Source organism: Anopheles merus, chromosome 3L (genome assembly GCF_017562075.2).
Source record: "Anopheles merus strain MAF chromosome 3L, AmerM5.1, whole genome shotgun sequence".
Classification (NCBI taxonomy): Eukaryota; Metazoa; Arthropoda; class Insecta; order Diptera; family Culicidae; genus Anopheles; species Anopheles merus.
Genome location: NC_054085.1, coordinates 16,501,020 through 16,527,827, shown reverse-complemented (window position 1 = coordinate 16,527,827; position 26,808 = coordinate 16,501,020). Strand labels below are relative to the sequence as shown.

The window sequence follows — 26,808 nt, the reverse complement described above, 5'->3', positions numbered from 1 at the left end:
CTTTCGCCCAAAGGCAAATTGGATGAGTTGGTTTTATTAAATCAATTATTTCTGTGGGTTTTTGCTTTGTACATTTTTGCAAAACGGAAAACAATTAAAACAGTCTCACACAAGAATAGCATGCATGAAACTACGTCGACTGTTTATTGCCGTTTCAGTGTGGAATGTTGTTTGCGCCGGGAAGTCACTATTTTACGGTCAATTTTTCTTCCCTTTCACGCCGTCGTCAAGTTCCAACCCGATGGATGCGCGTTATTAAGACTCGTAACTAATCGAACCGTAAATAACGTTTTCCACTCCACATACACACGCATGCTCTCATACGCATGTAAAGACGCAAAGCACGGGCTCCCCCCATTAAGTGCCGCGGGGACATGTTGCGTAGCGAAACAATCGTACCAATTTATGTGCGCAGACATTCACACACCGACCGAAGGACCAAAACTCTGTCCTGGTAGTACCACACCATGTGTAAGTGTGTGTGTGTGTGTACGCACACATGCAGGAAAATTAATTAATTTACCTTAAAACGAACTAATAAAACGAAATTGGTAAAATTCTTAGCCATTTTACATGACTCTCGTGGTGGTAGCGGAGGCAAAGGGAGTCAAAGACAAATTAAATAAATTTCCTTCGCACGTACGGATGTGTTTTGCTCGTGCATGGGATGCACACACATGGGATGTGGTACCAGGAACCAGGGCGATTTAGTGTCGGCTTTGGAATGCGGAATACACATCCTCCCGCCCAGGAACGCATACGTGTGTCTAAATAGTGAAATATCATTCACTTTCACCTCACTCCCTTCCCGTTTCGCTTCACTGCAGACATACCACAGGGACACACGCACACGCACACACACGCACACACATTCTCGCTAAAGTCGCAAGCAAAACAGGTCATTTGGGGTTCAGACACAGCTAGACACGCACGCACACGTAATAGGGATGATGCGGAAAATAGTCAATTTTCGTTGCGCGAAAGGGGTTTCCGTGCACAGGATCAAGCGGCGCGAATTTGCTACAATTCAAGGGTGTCTGCGGTGTGTTTGCATTGGGTGGTGTTGTTACACACACACACACACACTGTTGAGCAACACACACTTGACCAGCTGGCAGGGAACGAGGCGAACAGTTGATTTTGTAGCTTAGGTAGGGAAATTAAGTGGGAAAAGATAGTAGAAGGGACGAAAGAGGACGAGAAGTTGGTACGAAGATACCTTCTATATTTATAAATAGATGTTCAGATGTACAATTTGCAATAAACCACTTTAATTTATCCATATATTTGCTATTTGTTTTTCCAATTCGAACTCTCTCTCTTTCGATAATCTTATATTCTAAGGGAAATACAGATTCAAACTGTTTTTTTTTTTTATCTTGTTGCAAATCAATTTATGTTTTATGATTTTCGCCACTTTTGCTTTAATTATTGCCTCCTCCAACTGTTTTGATTTGTTTTTTATTATTTTGAAGAGAAATTCTTCTATTTTAAAATGAGGATATGAACGAAGGGCTTGTATTTATTGAGTGAATATACCAATTTATTGTGGAATATTCGTTCAAATGTCTCCAAGTTTACGCTTATTTTTCTGCTCTAAACTTGCTGGCTGATTTGGGAAAGTCAGAAGTAATCCCTAAGTGTAAAGGCATGTTTTAACAACTATTTAACGCAAATAGTGATTAATATTATTAGACTGCCCTGCTGGCAGCGACATCGCTACAGGACCAATACACAATGTACACTTGTAGCAAACCTTTTTTTGCATTTTTTCCACCACAAGAAGCACCACATTTGCCTGAAAAAAGTGTGCCAACAATACAGGTACTACTACATTTAAATCAATACTCCATACTCTAATTAAATCACCAAACAATATTAACCCTTTTGTTTGTTCAATTGCATATTAAATTCCCGTTGTAATGATTGTAATACTATCCTATGGGGAATGTTCACTCTTACCGTGCACTTCACTTTGAGTTCGAAATTTGTTTACTGCTTTCCCCGCATTTCCACAATGTTCCCCCCCCAGCAAGTGTATTTGCACTCTACAGCTAATCCATTAACCAATGCGCAGCAAACGTTAAACAAGGTGTTTAATGGTCACAGCAATAACAGTTGCCCGAAGAAGAAAAAAACAAACACAATATACACCCCGCAAGTGTGACATCACCAACGAGGCATGAGGGTAGAAAGAGAGAGAGAGGAAAAATCATTTACCGGATTGATTAAAACAACAATAAAAATAATCACACCATGCACCACCACCGACAGCAACATTCACCATCATCATCAGTGTCGTCCCAAAGGTGACAGCTACGACCGAGAAAGAGAATGTGTGTGTGTGTGTGTTGCGCTTTACGTACGCGCGCAAACACGCAGCAGGGCCCGCGCGCTTCCGATGCGCGAGCAACGGCGAAAGCCGGGGTAGAGCCGAACCCAAAAGCAGGGGCCACCGTTTCGGTAACATGATATTTTATTTTGTTACAATACGATGATGAAGAGCAAAATAATCAATTAGGGAGCAATTATAGCACCCTGGAGAGAGATAGAGAGAGGGCTGCTGCCGACGCCGTGCGTCGCGTGCGGGCAGCCCCGGGAAAAGGTGTAGGGCAGTAAACACGAGCTGGGGTGTTGATGATGGGTTGCTGAGCGTGTGTAAACAGGCGACAGATAGGGACACAGGATAGGGATACAGACAGACAGTGAGTGAGCGTCCCATCGGTGTGGAAGTGTTGACCACCCGTACGCGATAGAGTGGTCTGGGGTGACAGTTCCCCATCCCCGACCGTAAAGTGGAAGTGAAATGAAGTGACTCCGAGTTCGGGGAATTCTCGTTTCCAATATTAATGATTCGTTCGTATAGAACGTGATGTCGGGAAGGGAAGGGGGCAGGCTTGTAAATGGTTCCAAAAAACATAATAAAGAAGACCATGATGATCCTGTTGTGATCGAAACAATTTCATCGCTTCATCCAATATTAACTATGATTTACCACCAGGAATCCTCGAGCGAAACCCTTTTTTTGCAACCTTGCCTCCCCGACCACATGCCAGCGGGAGCGTTTTGATTCGTTTCACTAGAATCCCTGTTTTATTTTTGGGCGGCCTATTTTGGGGTCTTCTCACACACTCACCCAACGTACGGAAAAAAATGTTGAAAAAACGGCGGCAAAAGTTTGTTTATGCTTTTCCCCGTGTCGGATTTTCAGTTAAACGCTGCCCCATTAAAGCTCCAGCGCCCCACTCGAAGCCCACCCAGGCCCAGGGAACCTACCGGCAGTTCCCCGTACGTGTACGTGTTTGGTTGCTTGCACCCTGAAGATGCCTCCAATTAGGTACGAAAACCGAACCAAACCGAAAGCGAAACAAAAATCGTTTGGAATTTTCCTATTGGGGAGCACTGAAGTGCCACTTGGTCGAGTATCTTTCGGCCGCGCCACTTTCGGCATCGGTTCAAAGCCACAACGGCACACACACACACATACGTGTGGAGCGATTTTCTCACCACGTGGTTTCGCACAGCAGCGGCGGCGGCAGCTCGAAAGCCGCCAAAGGCCGGCCGACCGACCGACCGACCCATCATCGACTCTGGAGCAGCTGCTTGAGATATAATGAGGGGAAGGAAAATCAAAGACGTCGTCCGCAGATCACTATCGGGCCCCGATGCTTCCCACTTTGTGCTGTACAGAGCGCCGCCGTGAAGGGGTTGCCGCGCGCGAGACTTAAACTGACCAAACACACAAACCAAAACTGACCGAGACCATCGTGGTGGTAGTAGTAGTGGAAGTGTGGATGGTTTTCGGTGCCTGAAATTAGCTAGTCGAGCCGGAGAGAGAGAGAAGGCAAACGGTTCTCAAGAAGGCACTCGAGCCTTTGGCGGTGGCAGGGTGTGCCCGTCGTCGTGGTCGTCGTTGGAGCTCTCTGGTGAGCCCTCTACGTAGACTTCTTGCCGTAATTAGAGTGCCACCCATTTGCAAACACACACACACACACACCGGACGAGAGAAGCATTTTTCCCGCTTATCGGCTGGTGTTTGATCGGCTGTAAGTGATTGATATATAAAGTGTGAATTAAAGCGGGCTCCCTTTGTCGGCACAAAATGGCTTCAAACGGTTCAAACTGGAATGTGTGTGTGCGTGTTGGAGCAAAGTTTACTAATCCGACTCTCCGAAACCGCTCGGACATTAATTGGATGAGTGCCATTTTGCATGTTTTATTAATCCTTTCTCTTCTCTCGTTCTCTCTCTCTCTCTCTCTCTCTCTCTCTCTCTCTCTCTCTAGGTGGTGGTGTAGACTCCAGCAAAGACTTTACCATCGACGGACTAAATAGTTATGGAAAGAAGAAGAAGAAGAAACGAAGACACAGGTAAGGCACAGTAGTAGGCTTTGCCGGCTCGCTCCTTTGCATTCATCTTGGGTTTTTTTTGTTTCTCAGTCGAACGATATTTACCAGCTACCAACTGGACGAGCTCGAGAAGGCCTTCAAGGAAGCGCACTATCCGGATGTGTACGCCCGGGAAATGCTTTCCCTCAAAACGGATCTCCCAGAGGACAGGATACAAGTAAGTTTTTTTTTTCCATTGCTGAATTTGATTATTTCACTCTTAAGAAAGTAGCTGTAGTAGTAACGAAAATACACACAAATATCGCCTCAAATTACATTAAATGCTTCCCTTAGTTTGACTCGATTTTTTTTGCGTGTGCGCCCAATGGTTCGCCAAAACCTCGTCACCAAATCAAAAATAATGGCATATTATGTGCCGTTTTAAATCGCACCGTCGGTCACCCCCGCTCCTCTATGGATCAGGCTTCAGGTTTACAGTTCATAGCAAACGATAATTAAATTTGCCGCAGCAAAGAACGTGCCGCAGCGCGCGCGTGTGTCCAAATGGCGCGTTGGCAAATGGGAATGAAATGTAGCAAAACTCTCCATCGAATGCAATAAAAAATCGTACGCTTGCAACAGAACAACAACAGTAAAAAAAGACAACAAACTGGCTGCTCGTTTTCCACCGAGCCACAAATGTACGAATCACTACAAACCCACCACCACGCAACACAGTGGTGGACAAAAAAGGCAAAAAAATGACACCGAAGAGAAAGGGACCCCCAATCCCACTCCCAGAAAGGGGGAAACAACGGCCGCTCGTATCACTAAATCACGGTGAAACGTTTTATAATTCATTTAGCAGCAGATTTAAGGTCCCGTTGTGTGCCTGTGTGTCTGTCTGTGTGTGTGCATCATGCAACCCCTCGGCAAAATGGCAAAAGGCGCAAAGCGCACCACCGGGCACGATGACAGTCTGCAAACAATGTATAAATTATTCTATTATAAACATTATCAAATTATGAACCCAACAAAATTGACAACCGCGGGAGTGGTCGCGTTGAGTTGCTAACGGGCGGGGGGGGGGGGGGGGGGGAGGGTGTACTACGGTGCGACCGGGGAGGTTGGCCACAACATCGTGTCCTATGTGCACGCGACCGACAAACAGGGAAGGGATAAAGCAAGTTTGCCGAGTGGGTGTGCGGACACTTGGGCGAGAATCTGTAATCCCCGGGCCAGTAGGCGCATGCTTGTTCGCTTTCGGTCGATGCTTACTATGTTTTGGAGTTTCGCCGCTACACAAAAGCTGTGCTTTAATTAAACGTTTTATCATGTCTGTTAGAATAGCAAGGGTAGAATTAGAATAACTGGTTTTTGTATTTTGAAATTGTTTTTTAAATAAAACAGAAAATGATATTGTTCTCTAGGTAAAAGCTAAACAAAAATCGATCAATTTTAAACCACACCGTCAAACAGCGTGGCTCGCGCTCCTCGCGATAAAACATTGTAGCTGAAAAGTGGGTGCAAAAATTGAATTAAACGACCATTATTTGCCGTCTTGCGCAGTATTATAATCAGGCTGGGACGGTTTGCTGGCTGGCTGGCTGGCGACACCAACGCGTCAGACGCGTGGTCGATGACTCGTAAAATATGATCCGATAAAATAGCACACCAGCGTGGAGGGGAATCTATCATCCACCAAACCCTCAAACACACACACACACACACACACACACACAGAGCAAAGCACACGCTCGTTCCGATTGTTTACGTTGAAGCTTATTGGTTAATGGAGTAGATAAAATTTAGGATGCGCTAAACAGGCGAAATGGAGTTTGTTGGCTCCACAGGGATCCAACAGAGTTACAATCCCGGACGAGGAGTGGCCCCGGACAGGAGAAATGCGGGAATTGGATAACAGAATAAGTTTAAAGTAGCTTGTGCCCAGGGTTGCCTCTCCGTGCTTGTTGTTTGTTTTTGGCAAACCTATTTATCGGCAATGAGCCAGCCCCGTTTGTGCAAATTGTGGGAAGGCCAAATTAAAGCTGACAGTGGATAAATAAATTGAATTTATCATCCCAAGGGGGGGGGGGGAGGGGGTAAGCCCCCGTTCGATGTGCACGGGATTGGTTTAAATTTGTGGCTCGAGTTAGTAGCTGTGTGCAGTTAAATAATGGCTGCTGGTTGATGGAAAATGGGCATCTAATTTTGGATAGTGGACTGACCTGTTAAAGTTATTGCTCTTTTGGGTTTAATGTTGTTAAAGATGTTTATTAGGTTTGCCGTTGGATGATGGGGAGCTTGTGGTGATTAAACTCAAACTAACTTATACATTACAATGAGGAATCTTTATACATTTTATATGCATTTAGCCAAATTTTCGCTTGGCTGAGTTTGTAGTGCATTTTGATGAGGAGCTGATGTGATTGAGTGTTTTTGTTTTTATTTGTTTTGGCTTTGAATGTATTCAAATGACTAGTTTTAGTTATTTATTTGTTTTACCAAATTTTGCGAAAGAATATAATAAACAGATTTATAACATACTTTTAAGGATTTGAAAAAGATGGCATTGTAAAGGTTAGTGAAGATATTTTACAATGTTTATTGGTATTACAATTTATTAAAGATCACTTACAACTGTTTGACGTTGCTTTAAGAACTACCGCCAACGTCTCGTTCAATTTTGTCATTTTGGTTAAATATATCGACATTTTCGGTACCATTTCTCCGTTGCATCAAACCAGTAAAAAAAAGCTGATTCAGTTGACGTAATTGTGGATTTCGTTGTTGTTCTACATATGTTTGGGACGTTTAGATATTTTTTTCGAATTTATAATTAGTGCCTGCTCTCGGAAGTCACATTCTTTCAGATTTACAGGTTGGCAACATGCAAAGTTTCTAAGTTGTATTGCTTTCAATAACAATGAATTGAAGTCATGAGCCACCTGAGATATAATATCTGGCATAATTCGCTTTCAAGATCTCTTAGGGTAAATGTACCTATAGTGGTGCTAGTACCAATAGTGGTGGTATTGCACTAAAATGCGGTCCATACGGCAAATTAAAAGTAATTAAGTTATTTATGCTAGTGTGAAATGTTCTTTAGCCTTTTACAAAGGGGTTTAAAGATAAATGGGGCCATTTCGTTACTTATTTTTAATCCATTATTTTGTGAAAAGTGTCGACATTTTTCCAAAATCCTTAAGATTTCATAACGAAACTCATATTTCTATAAACGTTCTAACTGACCATATAACCACAAAATTACTCGTTTTTCAACATAAATGTTATGAAATGTTATTGTTTTACTAAAAGTATTTGCCTTATGACCATATTTATGCATTTTTAAGTGTTTTTACCATAGTGCCATTATAAGTACATAAAACAAGCATGTTCCTATAGTGGTCTTAGTTATAAAATCAATAAAAACAAGTCATTTTACATTTTTTTCGAGGATATTTTTGAAATTTCGTACTGATTTTACTAAATTAGGCAACAGAAATGAGTTTTCTGTAAGCAATTTACCAAAAAAAGGTCAAAAATCGCTTATTTAGCTGAATGAAAAATTGACTTCAAATCAAGCACACTCTTCCGGGGTGGGATGACGAATGGTGTTATTCAGTACTTTAGTCAATATTTTCATCAACCAAATTTATACATTTTTACGATCAATTTACGCAGGATATCATTATTATGGCAGCAATCCTAGCTATTCATACGAAAACAGCTTCCAAACTAAATTTCATTGATATTATACACTGTTTTGGAGGTATCTTTGTTTACCACCACTATAGGAACACAAAACGACGACTATAGGAACCATACCACCATTATAGGTACAACAATGCAGTCACAAAGATGTGTATTTTTTGTTAAATTTGATGTGTTTCATGGTAAAAATGGTTATGATTGCGAAGATAAAACATATTCCAATTGCTAAGTTGTCAAATATTCAGAAATTATCCTTCCTGACACTTTAAATCCATTAAAACACATCTGTACCACTACAAATTGCACCACTATTGGTACATTTGGCCTATAAGATTTATTCAGGGTAGAGTAGACTTTATAACACAAAATGAAATGTTACATATGTAGAAAGCGAATCATCCAAGCGGCCCATACTCATCTAAGTGCATTGCAGTGCGGATCTTGCCTTACTTATTCATTCCTGCAGATCACCCTCAGTGACTCTGTGAGCACTTCCTCTTTGTTAAACCCATGCATAGTTGGACAACTTGAGCAATTTTTAAGCAACTTCCTCAACATGAAACAGCAATGTCTTTCAATTGCAAATCTCCGTTCGGGAATCAGATCGCTCATCAAAAACGTTGCGTATAATCTTCATTGTGACTCCGAATTATTCTTTAAGACAATGGTGCATTTTTTTAAATATCTAACTACAAACTCCTTTCCTGCACAGCCCATGATGATACCTTATAATTAAGCTGCAGTACGTCACTCAAACGAGCTTCAATTGTATCTTGATAGCTGCACAAACCTTGCACAAATGCAAATCTAACCTATAAAAACCTGCTTCCAAAAGCGGCAATCATCCCGCAAAAGCCCCGATCCGTAACCGGGGCCGCCACTGCCATTGCCGCCAACTCTAATCGGAAGCCGCCATCGCCGCGTGGAGCGTAGCGATGATGGAGGCGCTCCGAACAAAACAAAACACACAAAAAATGGTGAAAAATATCGCCTAATCATTCGATAGTGAGCTGCAGTGGGTGAGAGGGCCTTCTGCTGTGCAATTAGATCTCTGACTCACTTGCTCACACTGCGTTTCGTTTCACTTCTCGCGCTCTAATGAAGTGGCGTTCGTGTGTAGTTGTGCGCCGCGGCCAAATGACGTCGACTGATCCCAATCCCGTCCCAGCCGTATAATAATGATAATGAAACATGTTAGAATGCAAACAAGTTAGTTAACACGTGTTTATGTGGCCGCCCGCTCGGCGATGAATTGTGCCCGCGCCCACTCTATTCCTTTCGTCTTCACTCGTCCGTCATTCTAACAGCAGCAACACACACACACAAAAGCTTGTTCTTTCACCCGGCCCGGTTGCGTTTGTTTACACATTTCTCATCGCACCGGCGGCACACATAATCCGCTCGAGTAGCAGCTCTGGCCAGGCACAACCGGGCCCGAACCACCCTTCGCAGAGCGCCGCAAGCTTTTCACGCAACTTGACCACTTAAGCAGCGACGGGCCGCTGGCGATGGCTTTATGACCTTCTTCGGTGCAGCGTGGCCGTGTTCTCACCCATCCTCGTGTTCAACGGTCGAGGCCAATTGTCGGGCCGTGTGTGTGTGTGTGTGCGCCCGCGCTAAGGACGATGATTAAGCTCCTTCCGCCTGTCGTCATTTTGTGCCCATGCAGCAGCAGCAGCTTCTTTTTTCTCTCTCTCTTAATTCGAGCGTGTTTATATGTGTAGCAGTGTGCATAAGAAAAGCACCCCCCCCCCCTCACGGCTTATATCTAAAGGGGCCGCGGGGATGAATTCATCCCTTCATTTTCACGCTTGTTTTTTTTTTCCTCTTGTGTCTTGTTTTCTGCCCACCCCACCCCGGGGCTCAATCAACACATTTGCCAACACATTCCCTCTGGGGTGCATGCAGGGGTGCAGGTAAGATCACAAGTGCTTCTTGTTATTACTGCTGATGATCGTGATGATCATGTTTGATGGGGCGGCCGTGTTGCTCGGCTTCTTTTTTTTTTCTTTTTTTTTGCTGCCCGCTCGCTCTTTCTTGTACATAACAGCACCCCATTATTGTTATTATTATTTTTAATCCACAAGTTTTGCCCCTGGACGAGCACTCCTTCCTCGGTCCGGTTTTGGACGCGAAACAGGCCGCGCGGCATCTGCTTCATCACTGTGGTCACTGTGCGAGCCCTCGCTCCTTCCTCGTGCTGTGCTGCGTACGCTTTCTTGCGGCGGTTAATTCTATTTTTCAATTTATTACAATAACAATGAGGCGCTGTTTTTTTTTTCGAGCTGGCTCGGGACCGGCGGGTTTTAAAACTGACGCGGCGCGGCGAGGTTGGAAACAAAATTGATACCGGCTTTGGGGCTTAAGTGCGGCGAAATGTAGAACTGACACGAGTGCGCGAGGGATGGTGGTTGATGTTGGCCACTTCAGGCGGCAACCCTCTCTCTCTGTGTGTGCTGCCCCGCTGCTCTATCTCCCGTCAAGGCTTGTTTCATTGTTGCACAACTCCTTGAGTACCGTGTGAGCTTTCGAGCTCTGCTCGGGCGCGATCAAGCGATTACCGTACCCCGGCCGAGGCAAAAGATATCGGTACCGGGCCCGGGTTAAGCAAACTTTGGCCGCGCACCGTACTCCCAGGAAAGGATGGAGTAGAAGCAGGGCACAAAAGAAGAAAAAGATGAAGCAGAAAAAAAGGGCAAGCTTCTCAAGTTAGGTAAACAGACAACTCAACAACCATTCTTGCGGGCTTGAGGGAGGAAGAATGTAGTGGGAAGCGTTAACTGCTCGTGCCGTGGGGGAACGGCGTTGATACAATAATCAATTGTCAGTTCTCAAATTGGTGATATTGAACTGTTCCTCGCCGGCTCGGTGAAGAATGAGACAGCAGCAGCAGCAACGGTCGAACACGGTGAGTCAGGTATTGAAATAATAAAACTCATCTTTAAACTTCCTTCGGCACGATCTTTTGGGCCATTTTACTGTTGCGGGATGTTGCACGTTTCTTCCCCCCCGAAGGAGTGTTTGACGATAATTAACCCCTACTGTCCCACGCACAGATTGGGCAAATAATAAATAGACACCCGACATAGATCGTTTCGATCGTTCACCGATTGGGCACGATCGATCGGGTGCTGCGTGCCTAATAATTATTCTGCTCCCGCGCGCGTGCACACACACACACAGTTCGAACCAGATTCGAGGCTGTGTGATGTTTTCAAACGTTTTGCCGGTTTTGAAGGCAACATTCCAAAGCGCTACAAAGCGCTCTACGGTAGCCCTGTCTGTTAGTGGGAAGAAGCGTTAGTCTAGTGATGATGTAAAACATCGACTTCACTTTGGGCACTAAAAAAGCCAGAGCAGCAACCAAGCGCGATCGTGGAAGATCGCTTACGGAAGGGTAATGTCGGTGTGTGTTGCGTTACCGTTTTTCTTCTCCTACGAAAGTGGATGAAATTTGAGCCTGCAGACTACCACTTCGCGTTCGGAAAACGGAAAACATTTACATTCGTTTGTAACACTTTGGTTCGCTGCTTTTTTGCTGCTTTCTCCTTTTGCCCGATGTCGCGCCATTCAAACTACACCTACTTGTGGGGGGGGGGGCGAGAAGGGGGTTTAAATTTTCCGCTTTTCCGGCGTGCCTTTTAAAAGGGCAGCTGACGCGTTACACCTGACACCGAAAGGTTTGCATCTCATCCACAGCGCCAACGTTCGTAGCCAGCGCGATCAGCGTATTTTCCTACGTCTATTCCAAGGGGAAGCAAAATACGCAAAGGGGGGCAACAATTGGCGAAGCAATAAATTGGTTTTCAATCATCGTCACAAAGAGGCACAAAGTGGGAGACACTTTAGTAAACGAAAGGAAGCAATGGCGGTAGAGGGAGAAGGAAAGAGACTGAGAAAGAAGCAGCAGCAAAAAGCTTTTCACTGCTCACTTACTTGCCGGTTGAGGTACCGGAAAGAGGTGCTGATTGATTCGCTGGCAATTGTGTTGCTCATGCCAATGAAATGCATCCAAACGTGGATGCGAAATGTTTGCAGTTCGCGCGGAAAGCAAAAAGGTGTGCCATTGTTGGAGAATAGTTGTTTGGTGGAAAATAAACGGAAGCTATAAAATGAACAGAGAACGATATTTAACGATGGTGTTTTTTTAATTGAAATTAACTTCTTTCTTTTACTGTTTTACTTATTTTCGTTTTAAAAATGCTAAATTGTATGTTTGGCAGTAAAATGCTTGTTTCCGATAGCAACTATATCAACCCGAGTGACTTGATGTGAACATAAAAGTGCAATTAGACGCAGTTAGCCCTGGTGGTGACTTCGTGGTTAAATCGGTAGCGTATGAGTGATGACAACGTGCTAATTCGTAGTTCAACTCTAGTTGAAATTGGAGTTGCTTCTCGTTAAAGTATTTTTTACGGCAATAGCTGAGAATTACCATTATTTATTTATGTTATTTATTTATTAAATTCATAAATAAATGTCCTGCATGTTTGTGCTACGACAACTTTTTAATCTAACTTATTGTTAAGCTTCAGACTATTATCACCAAAATTGAACAGTAATAGAAGGCTCAACTTATACGAATCATTTGAGAGATTAAAATCAAAATGGCCATTCCAGTCGTTAAATTGCCTTGCCATTGATAATAAAGGATCGTTAGATCCATAAAGTATGCGTCTAGGTACGATATAGAGTTAATTCCCGCGATCGAAGTGTTCTTACAGGTGCACAAATGTAAAGCTTTTCTAATAGAGAAGGTTCATTCAATTAATTATTTATCAATTTGCTAACAAAAACACTTAAATTTACTTTTTGACGATGTTCAAGCGTTTAAAGACCTAATAACAAACAACGGTCCATAGTCTAGTCTAGTAAATCTGCGTTGAACAGCTTCTAACTTCTTTACCCAATTAGCACTATGCGCAAACCAAATAATAGAACAATACTCAATAGTTGAACGCACCAAATAAACATAGAGTTATTTTAGTAAAAATAGATCATAGCATTCGCGAATTTGACGATACATAAACCCTAATAATTTATAAACCTTACTAGCAATATTGTCAATGTGCAAGTGAAACGTTAAGCTTTGGTCCAAAGTCAGTCCTAAATCACACATAAATGACAAGCGGATATTACAATAAATCAGCAGTTTCTCTCATGGCTTTGATCTTTTCTCCCACAGAACGGATGCTTGTGGTTCCGTTTCCCACAGCGAGTGCAGTATCCTGTATCACTTAGCCGCGTAGCGCGTAGCATGGTCGCGCGCGTTTACAACCCGGTTTCGTAGCAACCGCCGCATCCTATGCGGCTTCGGTGGCAGTTAGTTAGTTAGTTAACACGGCTTAAATTTAACATTCCGTAACCCACAATCCCTTTCCGAGAGAGAGAGAGGAGCGTGTGCGGCGGCAGCCAGCCACGCACACGAACAATGAACACCAGCTGTGTCGTCTGTACACGTGTTTTTGTTTCGTTAGAGTAATAGTTGTCGAATAAAGAGAGAAGAAGCATGAAAAAACAGAACACTCATGATTACCAATTGCGCTACTGTTGTAGTTAGTTTTTCCAATTTGCTGCCTATAAGCTTTTTTTGCCGGAAGGAGAACGTACGCCACTTAGCACTAAAAAATTACACACACCCTTAGCGGTGACACAATGCCGCACAGCAGGTGGGGAGGGGTTGCGCGTACCTTTACTACACTGTGTGTGTGTGTATGTCCTTCATTAGGATAAAGTAACCATTTTGTAGCTAACGCAACCGAACGCACCGCTTAGGAGGGAAAAGAACTCTCTAAAATGTTGTAACATTTTTCGATCGAACCCCTCTAAATAAGACTCAATGTTGATTAATTAAAAGCGTCCACCCCACCCCAAGAGGTGGCAGCACAACACACTACAACGCAGCAACACTTCATTTGAATGACTGTCCACCCCCTTACAGAAGTTAAGAAAAGAAAAAGGAGAAGAGAAAAAAAAACCACCGCACCTTGTCACACGCCTCCCCAACATTGCTGACACGGGTGACAGGGGCATGAAATTGCCGACAATGGACAAAAATTGACAAGTTAAACGATTCCGCGCCGCTCCGTGTGTTTGGTACCTTTACAAAACGGGCCACACACACAAAAAAGTTGCCAAACCAGCAATCTTCCTATCATCGCCATCGGGCCCACGCGTTCATTTGCAACAGAAACGCAAAAACTCGAATATGATTGAAGTTCGATAAAAGGTACTTCGTTCTTTTTTCTGCTCCCTTTCACGCACACACTCTCTCTCTCTCTTTCTCCATGTTATTGTGGCACAAAACTGTCGCAAAAATGCATCTGACGGCTGCTCTTCCCACCCGGGCGTATACAAATGTCTGCTTCAACGTTGCTCTCCGTCGGCACAGCAGGTGAAACGTGAGCGGCCTGGGATTGGGAAAAATGTTCGGCTTCGAAAGGCCCCACCCGGGTGCGACACGTGCGCTAGCGTTGGCCAATTATTTCACCAGTTTTTGTGGTGTTATTAAGCATGTTTATCTGGTCGGGGTCAGCGGGAAAGCAAAACGAAGGTGCTGCTACTGCAGCACTACACTAATGAAAGCTGGGGACGGTGGAAAATTGACTGCAGACAATAGGGGTTTGCTGCTGAGGACACGTCTAGTCAGTCTCCTGCTGCAATATATCCTCCCGCTGCACCTTCTTAACCAACTCCGAACGAGGTGCTCTTATCCTGTCAGCAAAATTTTAGCCATAACTCACTCATTATGTGCAGTAATGAAAAAATAATCTGTTATAAATTTAATTTGCTACTCCCGCTTACAGCCAGCGGTAACGGTAGATTACGAGCCTTTTACACACTAATAATCCTGCACGAAATCCTGCCGGTACGGGGAGAAAAGGGGCCAGTGAAGCAGACGGGGGACGAAAGCACCAGGACAATGGTGAAAGGTTTCGGGGCTGGATTTAAATTAACGCCCGCCGCGTGGTACGCTGTGCGAAGGAGTGTGGGACGAGCACGAGCTGCTGATCCCCAAAGCTGATGGACAAATCAATAAGTGGATAATAACAACGTTTTGCGCGGGATCAGTGAAAGGATCGCACCCTCACTCTCGGACTCTCGTACACACACACAAACACACGAGTCACGAAGCTCTACCACCGGTACTGAAGAAGCGTAATTTCCAGCGTATGGCCCGGCCACGGGTGGACGGGTCCGGCGGAGTTGGGATAACACATAAGGCGCTTAATTATGGGCTGGTGTGAAACTCGTCTGCCGCGAGTTGACTAATTGTCTGACTTTCAGTTTCTCCTGCCGGTCGGTGGTCGGTAGGCGGAGGAGGACGGAGGCCACTATCGGCAAAAGGGATACGAAGAGATGGGGGGGTATGCGAAGGCGGTATGCAATGATTGTGCCGGTTTCTGTTTTCCCCACCACCAGGGGCGTATGGAGGAAGAATAGAGCAACGAATGGTGGAAACCTTTTTTTGATTACAAGGTGCAAACCTTTACGCCCGAGTGAGCGGCAGGTTTGAGGTGAAGAGACGGCAAGAAACTGTTTTGCATGCAAGATCTGATATGGGGAGGAGTTGAGGCGGGTGGGGGTGTGTGGGGCGGCGATGATTGCAAACATTCGTGTGTGTGTCAAGATAGGCCGCGGCGCTGGTTGAATGAGATTGTAACACAAAGGCAACAAGAGGGGAATATCTTAAGATCATGATCAATGGCACAATGGGGCTTTTTTCTGATGGGCACGTTAACTAGACTGTTATAATTATGATGCAGTAAATGCTGTGCGCAGCGTTTGCAGGCGTTATTTGCATACTTATTATCACGTTTAGTGCAGCAAACGGTGATTTTGGGCCCATAGTAGTCACTCGTTTGCAATAGTTTGTGGGACTTTAAATGTTCTCAATGTTCAAGAACGATATGAATATCAGAGTTCTGAAGTCCATCTAAAGTATGTTGAAAAGCATTAGCGGGTGTTCTCTCTGCCCAACAATGAATGAAAAACATTGAAGTTGAACTTTTTGTCTGCAATAAGAACCGCGTATTTCAATCTTTTTAAGTGAGTTTCCAAGGTTCTAACATTTGGTTTCTCCCTGTTAGTGATGTACCAAAGTGATTGTTCTCAATTCTGAGAACAATTTTCAAAAAAAATAATAATTTAAATCGTTTTATTAGCTAGTTGAAATTTAATTGAATTTTCTGTAGACGATTGGAAACAAATAGCTTCCAAAATGTGTATTTCCTTTAAGAGATTACTGGTGTTTTTGGAATTTTTAATAAAAATGCCTGCATAACATGTTTGAGTATAATATCGACCTGCATTCCGAACAGATGCACCAGTGAGTATTGACGGCTTTCATTTATATTTTCATCAGTATATATTGCATCATAAAGGGCCTTTTATCCATACAAATTTGATAGAATTCTTCGTAAAAAGCGAAGTTGATAAACCCTGATTAACAATACAAAATTATTGTAGGTAGGGTCCTTAGGCAGAGTAGAGTCGTATTTGGTTCTGTCACCGTACTTACTCTACCATTGCACTTGATTAGTTGGCCAGGCTGAATGCATCTTCTAAACTGATGATTTTGTAATATTAAATACGAAGATATTTGCTGGTATTATTGAATCTGTTCGTAGCGGGAACGTACGGCGCTCACATGAAATTCTAGGGATGGCAACACATTTCTTGAGCCCGGTCCTACAACGCCGCGGTGAATAACTATAGCATCCATCTAGTACGTTAGGAAAATGAGTGTCGGGACGTACGCCGCCGCTACGAACGGATTCAATAATACCAGCCAATGAGTATTAGAATCGTAGAGGGCTATGATTTAAGTCTTCATACTAAGGACCTCAGACAGTTTCTTGTAATCTTCACAGATTATTTATACCCGCCTGTTTTCAGCAACACCAACCGGTAAAATCCTGCACGCTTTTACACCTAATGTTGTAAAAAATGGAAATTCCCCGCCAACAGTCATTTTTGCAGCGCATAAAGCATTTAATGCCTTACCCTCATCGTCATACCTCAAAAAACAATACCGAGCTGCGAAAAACGGCAGGCACCACTGCGCATTTCAAACTCGATTCTAAATTCCAACTTTTCTAGGAATGTATTGTCCTCCATTGCCCAAGGTCATCCGGCCGCCGGGGCGGATGGGTAATTTCGCACTGCACTGCTGAATTAATTGCCCATTTCTTCACCACCGAACGTGCAAAGACCACTTCTGCCAAACATTCCGCATTTTATTTACGATCCTTTATTAACCGCGCCCCGTTGCGTGTTGCGTTGGGTGGTCGGAATAGCAGTCATCATCGAAATCGGAGTCATCCCCACGATCTCCTTTCACCCTGGGCTCAGCAGCAGCAAAACCTCCACGACCCTTGACCCCTTTGGACGCATAATTTATGCGTAATCATGACAGGAATTTGTAGCTTATTGAATTCCAAACTCCTCCGACCCGGTGCTAATCCACGGAGGGGACGAGTGCCACGGCGAGGACAACTCGTGCCCGCCACTCCACATGCCGGAGGGTCAGTCGGATGACTTTTTACACACCATTGTCTTTTGACTCGTTTAACTCGTTTATGCTCCTCGTCTTGGTACGCCACAATGCAAGGATCTTCCACTGCGTTCCTACATTGAAAATGACTCTCTGGGGGGAGATGCTGTAGACAGACTGTGCCACAGATTTTCATTCCTACCCACCCAAGCTCAGAGGGGTTGGGGTGCAAAGATTAAACTGTTTGCGTGCCACTAAATTAAATTATCTTATTATGTGCTTTTGCTTGCTTGTAATGCGGCAAACTGGCAAACCCGGGTGAGCGAGAAGGGAGAAGCGCGTTGCATTCAAAGGAATATATAATTCGATTATAATTTCAGTCAACTATTTCACCCCCGCGCGTTCGTCCTTACGGAGCGTCGCACTCGATTTTCCACACGGGGGTAGCACGGTCTTAAGCACCCACGGCCAACGGTGAAGTGATGTCATCAATAATGGTCGGTGCTTTTAGCCATTTATGGTCGCTATAAACATTCATTAGTTATTTATAACGCTCCGCACACGCTTGCTGCTGGAACCTTTGTTCGGTGTTCCGGGTATCATCAGCTTATAACAAATTAAACTAGCTCGCTCTCTCTCTCTTGTCGACGGGTTTTGGTGGCGGAAGATTTTAGAGAGACATGCCGCACTATTTATTATGTTGCTGCATGGTGCCATACCAGCGGGACAAAAAAGTGAAGTGAAGTGCATAATTTGATTAACTTATTTTAAAGTTGATGCCGGGGTACATTAGCCCAAGAAGAGCAAGATGCGTTGTCGGGGTTAATTTGTTTTAGGTACCTCGTTTTGTTTTTTAGAAAACTGAGTAAGATGGTGTGATTTTTGAGTGTCTTTTAAGTGCTTTAAGTTTGTGCAAACTTTATTCAATATACATTGCATGGATTTTTTTTATTTTTTTTATTGTGCAAAACATAAAGAAACAGGTTTTTGTGTTCTAGCGTTTCTTGTTAAACTAACGAGCTGAAAAGAAGATTTAAATCAGTATATTAATGAAATATTGAAATAAAGAAATGCGCCGACTTTTCGTTAGTGAAATATGAACTAACTATCATAAACCTTTTCTTTGTCTTAAAATCTACAATTATTGATATGTTCTTAGCGCTTTCCTATATTGTATTAAGTCATTAGTCTTCTTTTCTTGTACTTGGCATAAACGTCCTACGCGGGCATACCGACCTACACAGGCCGGGCTTGAACCCATTACGCGCGTGTTATTGGGTCGTTCGAGTTGGCGAATGTACCACGGGACCGCCCCCAGTCATTAATCTATTTTCCCTGTTTTATATCACTTTGGATAGAAAATCTATTAATCGAAACTTGGTTCTCTTCCTTTATTTTCATGGTTTAGGTTTTTTATTTCAATATCCTTGTCCTGAATAGTATCTATCTGTTAGTTTCATGTACAGATTCAACGCTCGATTTGAATATCCTACCTTCATCGCCTACTTTGATTTTCCTTTTACAAATCGCCAATCGATTGAATCATTCACCGCAAGGCCAGACGAGGTGAAATATACAGCGAAATGAACTATTTGACAGGTGAAATATCTGACGGATAAAGTATCACAGCAACCAGCTCATGTGCAATGTAAACAAATGTACAAAATCGCAACTAAATCCATTTAAAAACATCAATTTCAAGTATTTCTTTAATTCTCAGTCAACAGTTCATCATTCCGCTTAAGAAGATTCTATTTTTAAGCGATTTTCGAAAGCGGATGTTGTATCTCCCCCAACCCTTTAGCTTTACCTGTCAAATATTTCGCTTGTCAAATAGTTTATTTCGCTGTATATTTCACCTCGTCTGGCCTCACGGTTAGCTAGAAGGCTGGTGTCAGAGCTCCATCGGATCGGAATTTGACAGATACTCCGTGCGATTTCGTCGTACGACCGAATCAAAACAGTTTTAATACCGTCGGATCGTCACATATTGATTTTATGCATCAATCTTATCATGTAGCTTTGGTAGAACAACTCTAAAATGTTTATGCTTTATTATCTTTAAACTATTACATATTGCAAAACTTTTTTAAATAATTGCATTAAAGCACTGATACCAACCTGAAATATGAATTTAAAGTTGATTATGTTTGATAGTAGAAACGGAGTACATATCTCAACGGAGTGTGATCATGTTTGAACATTATACCTTCTCGTTCCAGAGCGATTCGATTGATTTGCTTCCTCTTTTATTCCAACAAACCACACACACACACACCAACCATAATCCTTCACAATTGAGCGCAACTTTAAATTGATGCGCTTCTTATCACTTGTACAATCGATTCCTTCCTCCACGAGGATTACCAACTCACGCCAAACGGGCGCAAGCTCCCGGCTTTTGCAAATCCACCACTTGACACGATAATTATAAAATTGATAAACAGGATTGAAATCTGTCGTTTGTTCAATTAAATTAAAGTAAGTCACACAAAATCGTTAGCGCAAGGGGTTGGTCGTCCCCTTTTCCTTCCTTCCCATCGGAAAACCGGAACGCATAAAATCGATGGATGCGCCTTGTGGGAGGGAAGCGCCTATTCGCCACCCAAAATTCCCACGGGGCGGCATCTCACTCACTCCGTCCCGCACAAATAAGGGAGAACCCGATGAAGTGCAAAACGCATTATAAACGCTACCGCGAACAACAACCTTTTTATAATCTTCCTTTGCTTGTAGTGAAAGTGTTTTTACACCCGATGCCGCTACCCTTTGCCAACCTTTGGGCGCGCCATGTACGACCGATTAGACACGCGCCTCCGTACAAATAGACACCATATGATCAAGTTGCTCACCGTTTTGTTCGCTTAGGGATGCTGGGAATTGCCGGTTCATTGCGCACACACACACACACACATTGCGCCACAGACAAAAACGGCGATTTCGGGCGGCGGGTTTTTGCCAATGAATAATAATAATAATCACCCTTATTTCAAACCCTGCGCCACGGGCACTATCTTCGCTCGGTGGCTCGGGATGACCTATAGACCCGAACATCGGCCCTGGAAAAAAACGGAGGGGGAAAAGCCGACGGAAATTGTAATAGTTGGCAGGTTGTTGTGTAACATTTACCGTGACAAACAACGACTTAACGGCTCGCAGGGATGCGAGTTCAGGGCGCGTAGGGGCGTTTCGGAAGAACTCTCCAAGGTATACGGAGGGAATTAATTCGCGTGCAAAGGTCGCACAGATGGATGTAAGATGTGAGGAATGGAATAGCAACTGGCAGAGGAAACGGACTCTGCAACTCAGCTGATAGGTGTCGTCAGATTGCTTGAAGAGTATTTTCAATCGTCATGGTTAGAAATCAATTGTGGGTCTAATGGTGTCATTAAAATGGAAATGTTGATTAAATAATTTCACAAAAAGTACCCCAAAAACATACAATTTTAATTCCATTATAAGCACATAGAACCTTGATATAAATAACAGGTTAGCTAAACTCACCTCAACCTCCCAACAGTGACTCAAACTACTCACTCAACCACAGCAAACAACGTGTACCGCGAAAGGAAAAGTAGACACAGAGAGAGAGAGAGAGGCTTAGTTAATTGAATTTCAGCTATCCCACCCGAATGCGGCCAAATCTTTATCCAACTCCGGGCGTTTGTGTGCTTGAGAAAGCACATTCATCGCTAAATCCTACGCCCAATTGATTCTATTCTTCCCCCGGGTTCGCGTTGAGCAACGGGCAACCGGGGTTCGTAAATACTTCCCGCGGTCGGCAACAGTAACAACATGTCGATATTAATAACATAATGATAATCTATCGGGACTCGAAGCGAAAGCGAAACGAAGAGAAGGACATGAACGACCAAATGCTTCTATTCTGCTATTCCCTTTTCCTGGAAATCTCTCATCTACCATACCGGTATGGCTGGTATGGCGAAACTGTTTCGGACAGTGAGAGACAGCTCATTTCTATTAATTAGATCGCCTTGGCTCCTCCTCCTTGCTTGTCCTCCGTGTGTGTTGTGCGGTCGTTTGAGTTCAATTTTTGGTAGTGATTTAATTGAGTTACTGGAAGACATATTGAAATAGCGTTTCTAATAGAAGGAAAATGAATTCATTGCTGGGATGTGTGTGTGTGTGATGTGGTTTAGGGAAGAAGTCCTAAATCAATGCGGGGTTGGCATCACTTAACGATTGTTTATGCCATTAAATGATGTCATCTTTCAGCTATTTGGGGTTCTTTACCAACTTATGTTGGAGGTCGTACCAATTTTCTTTTAATTAGTTCTCGTATTGTACGATTCATACAATATGCAGCTGAAAGCCTCAACTCAAACTTTTAGCCTGATATGTCTGGCAAGGAAATAGGGCATTAGTTGCTAGGTCCTTAACCATACATGTTAGCTCATAGTGAGTTCCAGCCTCGCACTTGTTTGCGGAAGGCCGAGGAACTTCGGACATCGTTACCGAATAGTGTTGTTTGTTTTAAAATTTATAACAACAAACAAAAGTACATCTATAATACAAACAGACGAACAACTGTGAGAAAATTATGCCAAAACGAATAGAATGTGCGATAAATCAATTAAGTTTAATGATAATTGCCCTTCCACATCATGAGTTTCGTTGGTTGGAAGTCATCTGTACCACTTATAATCTCCTGGCTTGCAAGCGGCACGGTGGTCTATTGTATACACGTGCCGGCTGCTACAAAGTCGGACGGTTTCGATTCCCACTTAAGATGGCGCCCGGAAGTAAGTTAACCAAAAACAGAAGCAAAATACGCGCACACACACAACCATGACCTTAATTGAGAACTTTCTATTAAATCTGGCCACAAACAGAGGGGGGGATTTTGATCGATCAGTAACCGATACTAGCACAGTTTTGTCATTTAAATACTTTTTTATCATATAAAACTATTTCTTTTTACAACGACTACACTAAATTCATGAGAAGAATTGTGATTTAAGCACACTACAACCATTTTTGGTGTATTTTATACTACTTTTATAGTAAAATAGACCAAATATACTATCAAGCCAAATAGTCAAACATTCACTAACCATCCTTTTCGATCTTTTCTTTTTTCTCTTTCTTTCTATCTCTCCCTTTTCCCACTTTATTTTCTTTCCTTTTTTCTTTCTTTCTCTCTCCCTTTCTCTCTCCCTTTCTCTCTCTCTCTCTCTCTCTCTCTCTCTTCGCTTTCTCGTATCTCTTTCACCCCTTTTATCGCAGGTGTGGTTTCAGAACCGGCGGGCGAAATGGCGCAAGACTGAAAAGTGCTGGGGCCGCAGCACGATCATGGCCGAGTACGGGCTGTACGGGGCGATGGTGCGGCACTCGCTACCGCTGCCGGAAACGATCCTCAAGTCGGCGAAAGAGAACGAAACCGTCGCGCCCTGGCTGCTAGGTATGCATCGACCGTCGGGCGACTCGGCGGCAGCGGCGGCCGCCACGGACGAGCCGGAACCGAACGGTGGCGGCGGCGGCGGTGGCGGACAGCGCCTGCTCGACTACTATCGCAACTACACCCGTGACCCAACCACTGACATTAACTTGTCCGTATCCGTTTCGTCTGCAGGCATGCACAAGAAGTCGCTCGAGGCGGCCGAAACGCTCAAAAACTCCGAAGATAACAGTGACCGTGAAGAGACACGGACGGAGTCGAGCGAAACGAGCGGCGGCTCGGCGGCCGCCCTCCACTGCACCCTCGGCTCCTCGCCTCTCAAGTCGCCCCCGCTCGCGTCGGACGGGTCCGGGTGCGGTCGGGGCGACTGCGGCGCGGATGGTGCTGGCGGACGAGACGGCACCGGAGGAGGAGGAGGTGGAGGAGGAGTAGGTGGGGGAGGAATGGGTGGGAATGGGGCACCGCTGAACGGCAAGCATGGCAGCAGCGTCAGCAATCAGCGATCGGCCGCAATGGCGAAAGTTTCGCGGTACGGGTCACCGACCGGTGGGCGGCCACACTCACCCTCCGTCACACCACCGGCCCCGGGTCATCCGCACCATCCGCCACCATCCGCTCACCCGTCCTCGCTAGCAGCCCATCCGCTGGGGGGCCACCCGGTCTCCAGCAGTCACAGCTCGATGCACCCGTCGCCCACGACAACGACCATGACGGCCAGCACGGGCAGCGGGATCAAGCTGCAGCCACGATCGCCACCGCTCGGGACATCGCTTGCGGCGGGCGGCGCTGGCAGCGGGGACCACCATTCGCCGGTTGGGCATGGACCGCACGGACCGCACCATACGGCCGGCATTCCGCCCGGGCTGCCGGGCGATGGCGGCGGCGGCGGCGGCGACTTTCTGCACACTGCCACCAACAACAACTATCACCCCGAAAACGACCACGAAGCGTTTAGGTGGGTTGACTACAAGGATCCGGTCGCGTTCATACGGTGATTTGACATTTTCTTTGCTACTAATAATTGTTACTATCTCACTCATTTGTTGTATCTGCTTCTGTTTTTGTTTGTATTTCTTAACCTCTTTCTTCTGTCGGTTAAGAACTTGCTTGATTCGAGCTATTTGCATCCATTTCTCTCTCTCTCTCTCTCTTTTTAACATCTTTCCGTCGCTGTTTATATTTTTCCTTTTTAAGGTTTATTATATCAGTAAGATTATTTTTTGTTTCTCTTTTTCTCTTTATCTCTATCTTTCTTTATCTGTTTATCTTTATCTTTTTATGTATATTTTTACTTTATTTTCTTATTTTCATCCTCCTATTGAATTCTGTTGGTTCATATTCTTCTTGGAGTGTATAAATTTAATCAATATCTCTCTTTTTTATGGCTGCCTTTGGTATTGTTTCTTTTTTGTCATTTATTTAGTTGACATTCAGCTTACTGGTGTTAATTGTACCTATTTCTCTGTTTATCTCTTATTTTATTAATGTTTCTTAATATTTTCCCTACTTTTGGTTAATTTTTCTGTCAATTTGAGCCACTTACGTTCATTTGTTTCACTCTTCTCATTCTATATTTATTCTTTTGTTTGCTTATGTGTTTCTTTGATATTTTTCTTTTTTTGAATGGGATTGTGCTTGATTTGAGTAATTTGCATCCATTATAGTTCTTTTTATCCTTATTACTATCTTTGTTTATGTTTTTAGGCTCTTTCTTTTCTTCGGTTTTGTTGTGTTTGATCCGAGTAACTTACATCCATTTCCAACATTTTCTGTTAAATTTTAATCAATTACTAAAATTGTTTGAGTCAAGCAGAATTTAACTACTTTTCTTCTTTATTCATTTGTTCTTTTCTGCACTCTCTCTAACGCGCTCTCTCTTCAATCTCCCCTTCTCCAAACAGGAACAACTCAATCGCTTGCCTCCGAGCGAAGGCCCAAGAGCATCAGGCCCGGCTGCTCAACAGTGGACTCCTGCTCCAGGTGCGCTCGCTGGCCGGTCTGCAAACGCATCCCGCCTTCGATGGTGGCTCCGTGCCGTCGCTCGGCTCCCCGTACGATGGTTCCTGCTCGATCGCGGGCCATGCCGCCCTGCACGCCCAGCAGCAGCGCACACCGCCCCCTTCCCATCCAGCGCAAGCCCCGCTCGACGGGACGCTCACGTCCGCCGCGCTGCTCGAAATCGATCGACAGCGGGCCGAGGCGAACAGCAGCAATGGGTCCGCGATCTCGGTGAAGGGTGCGAGCAGCAGCCCCAACGTCAGCACTTTTTGACAGCATTTATAAGCGCGCCTCACCTTCTCGTAACCCGAAAGCCTACTATCTACTACTGCTACTTCGAAACACACAACCATCACAACAAGACAAACACACAAACGCACACCATTCAACGGCTCATCCGATTTTTGTGTAGCAAAGAGGAAACATCAATAAAACAAACAAGTACAACGAATCGAAACGAATCGATCATTATTTAGGGGATGTAAAACAAAAACCAAAAACCAAAGAGGGCGAAATCGTAACCAGTGAGGACAGTGTCTCTGCCTCTGTAGATTTGAATTTGAAAAAAAGGATCATTTTCCTCCGGCTATATGAACCGTTGTGGTGTGGTTTTTTTCTTTCTTTCCCACACAGGGCGTTTGTTTATATTGTGCGAGATTATTGGTGAATAAAGCATACAAGGAAAGGGACAATTTTTGTACATACTGCAGCACAATATCGTTATGTCAAACAAACACATATACATATTCATTTTTCTTCCTGTTTTTTTATGTGCAATCTCTGAAAATCTGAAATGAGCCTAAACTCTTAAATGAAATTGCGAAAAGGGGGAGAAAAAAGTAAAGTATAATAATATAACAGTATGAGGATATCGATTTAGGTGATACAGTAAATACGTAACTAAGTGCGTGGTCCGGGAATGAGGATAGAAAAAAATAGAAGGAGAAAAACAACGTTCCGGGCTAAATAATAACTTATAAGTGGAATGGAAACAGTAGCAGTATAGGAAAGGGCAGTGACAAAAGTTGGAAGGAAAATATAAAAAAACACACACACAAATGTTCACAAATTCATCATTCATCCGATCGTGTCCTATCCGATCGGTTGAGATCGCATTGTATATAGAGAATTAAAAAAAACCGTGAAAACATGAATTAATTTATTTCAAACCCCCTAAAACTGTTGTCAGGTGAATTGGAAGGACATGAAAAGGCAGTAAAAAATGACAAAAAATTAGATAAGCACAATCAGCCAACCATTTCAAACAATCCACAAAAGGTCCACAAATGGTCAAACAAATACAAACAAACTATACCCCACAAGCAACTTGTAATACATAGATAGGAACACTCTGTGCAAGGAGTAAGATGGGCTCTAAGTTCTAACAATGGTTTTATTGAGTTCAGTTCAATTGTTACAAGCCATTTATTTACTTGTGCGCTCTATTGTCGATTGTAGCATACTACACAACAACACAAAACCGATTTATTCAACAAACAGAAAACTATGTATAATTAAACATGCATACACACACAGCAAGAAGCCTACAATTGCTATAAAAAGTCTGTTTGTGTGTGTGTGCTGATAGTTGGAGCTGGAGTTGGAAACCGAAATGAACAAACACGAATTAAAAGCATTGCAAATAAACAAGTGTATCATGTGAACATTTAAAAACAACATCGTTTAATGCCTTTGTTTGATGGCAGAAAGAAATTATTATTGCAAAATATCGTTCTGTTTTGATGTATGAAACAGTTACATTTAATTTACATTTCTTTTAAACACGTTTTATCAACGGTGTATTGATGTTTAAACCGTTCCAGAGAATTCAAATCCCGAGCACGTGCTGCCATC

General features: G+C 43.7%; 1 protein-coding gene across 2 annotated transcripts in view; it reads left to right on the top strand.

Moving 5' to 3' along the window:
• Positions 1-26,611, top strand: part of LOC121598398 (homeobox protein unc-4-like) — a 59,780-nt gene extending 33,169 nt beyond the window's left edge. Inside the window, exons 3-7 of one of the 2 annotated variants that reach the window (XM_041925188.1) lie at positions 4,285-4,369; positions 4,439-4,565; positions 22,785-22,959; positions 23,131-23,911; positions 24,858-26,611. In XM_041925188.1, coding sequence (XP_041781122.1) covers positions 4,285-4,369; positions 4,439-4,565; positions 22,785-22,959; positions 23,131-23,911; positions 24,858-25,227 — 1,538 coding nt within the window. In that variant the 3' untranslated portion in view covers positions 25,228-26,611. Of the gene's footprint in view, positions 1-4,284; positions 4,370-4,438; positions 4,566-22,784; positions 22,960-23,130; positions 23,948-24,857 lie in introns of both variants that reach the window. The other variant, XM_041925187.1, reaches the window with a different exon arrangement.
• Positions 26,612-26,808: the final 197 nt, after the last annotated feature.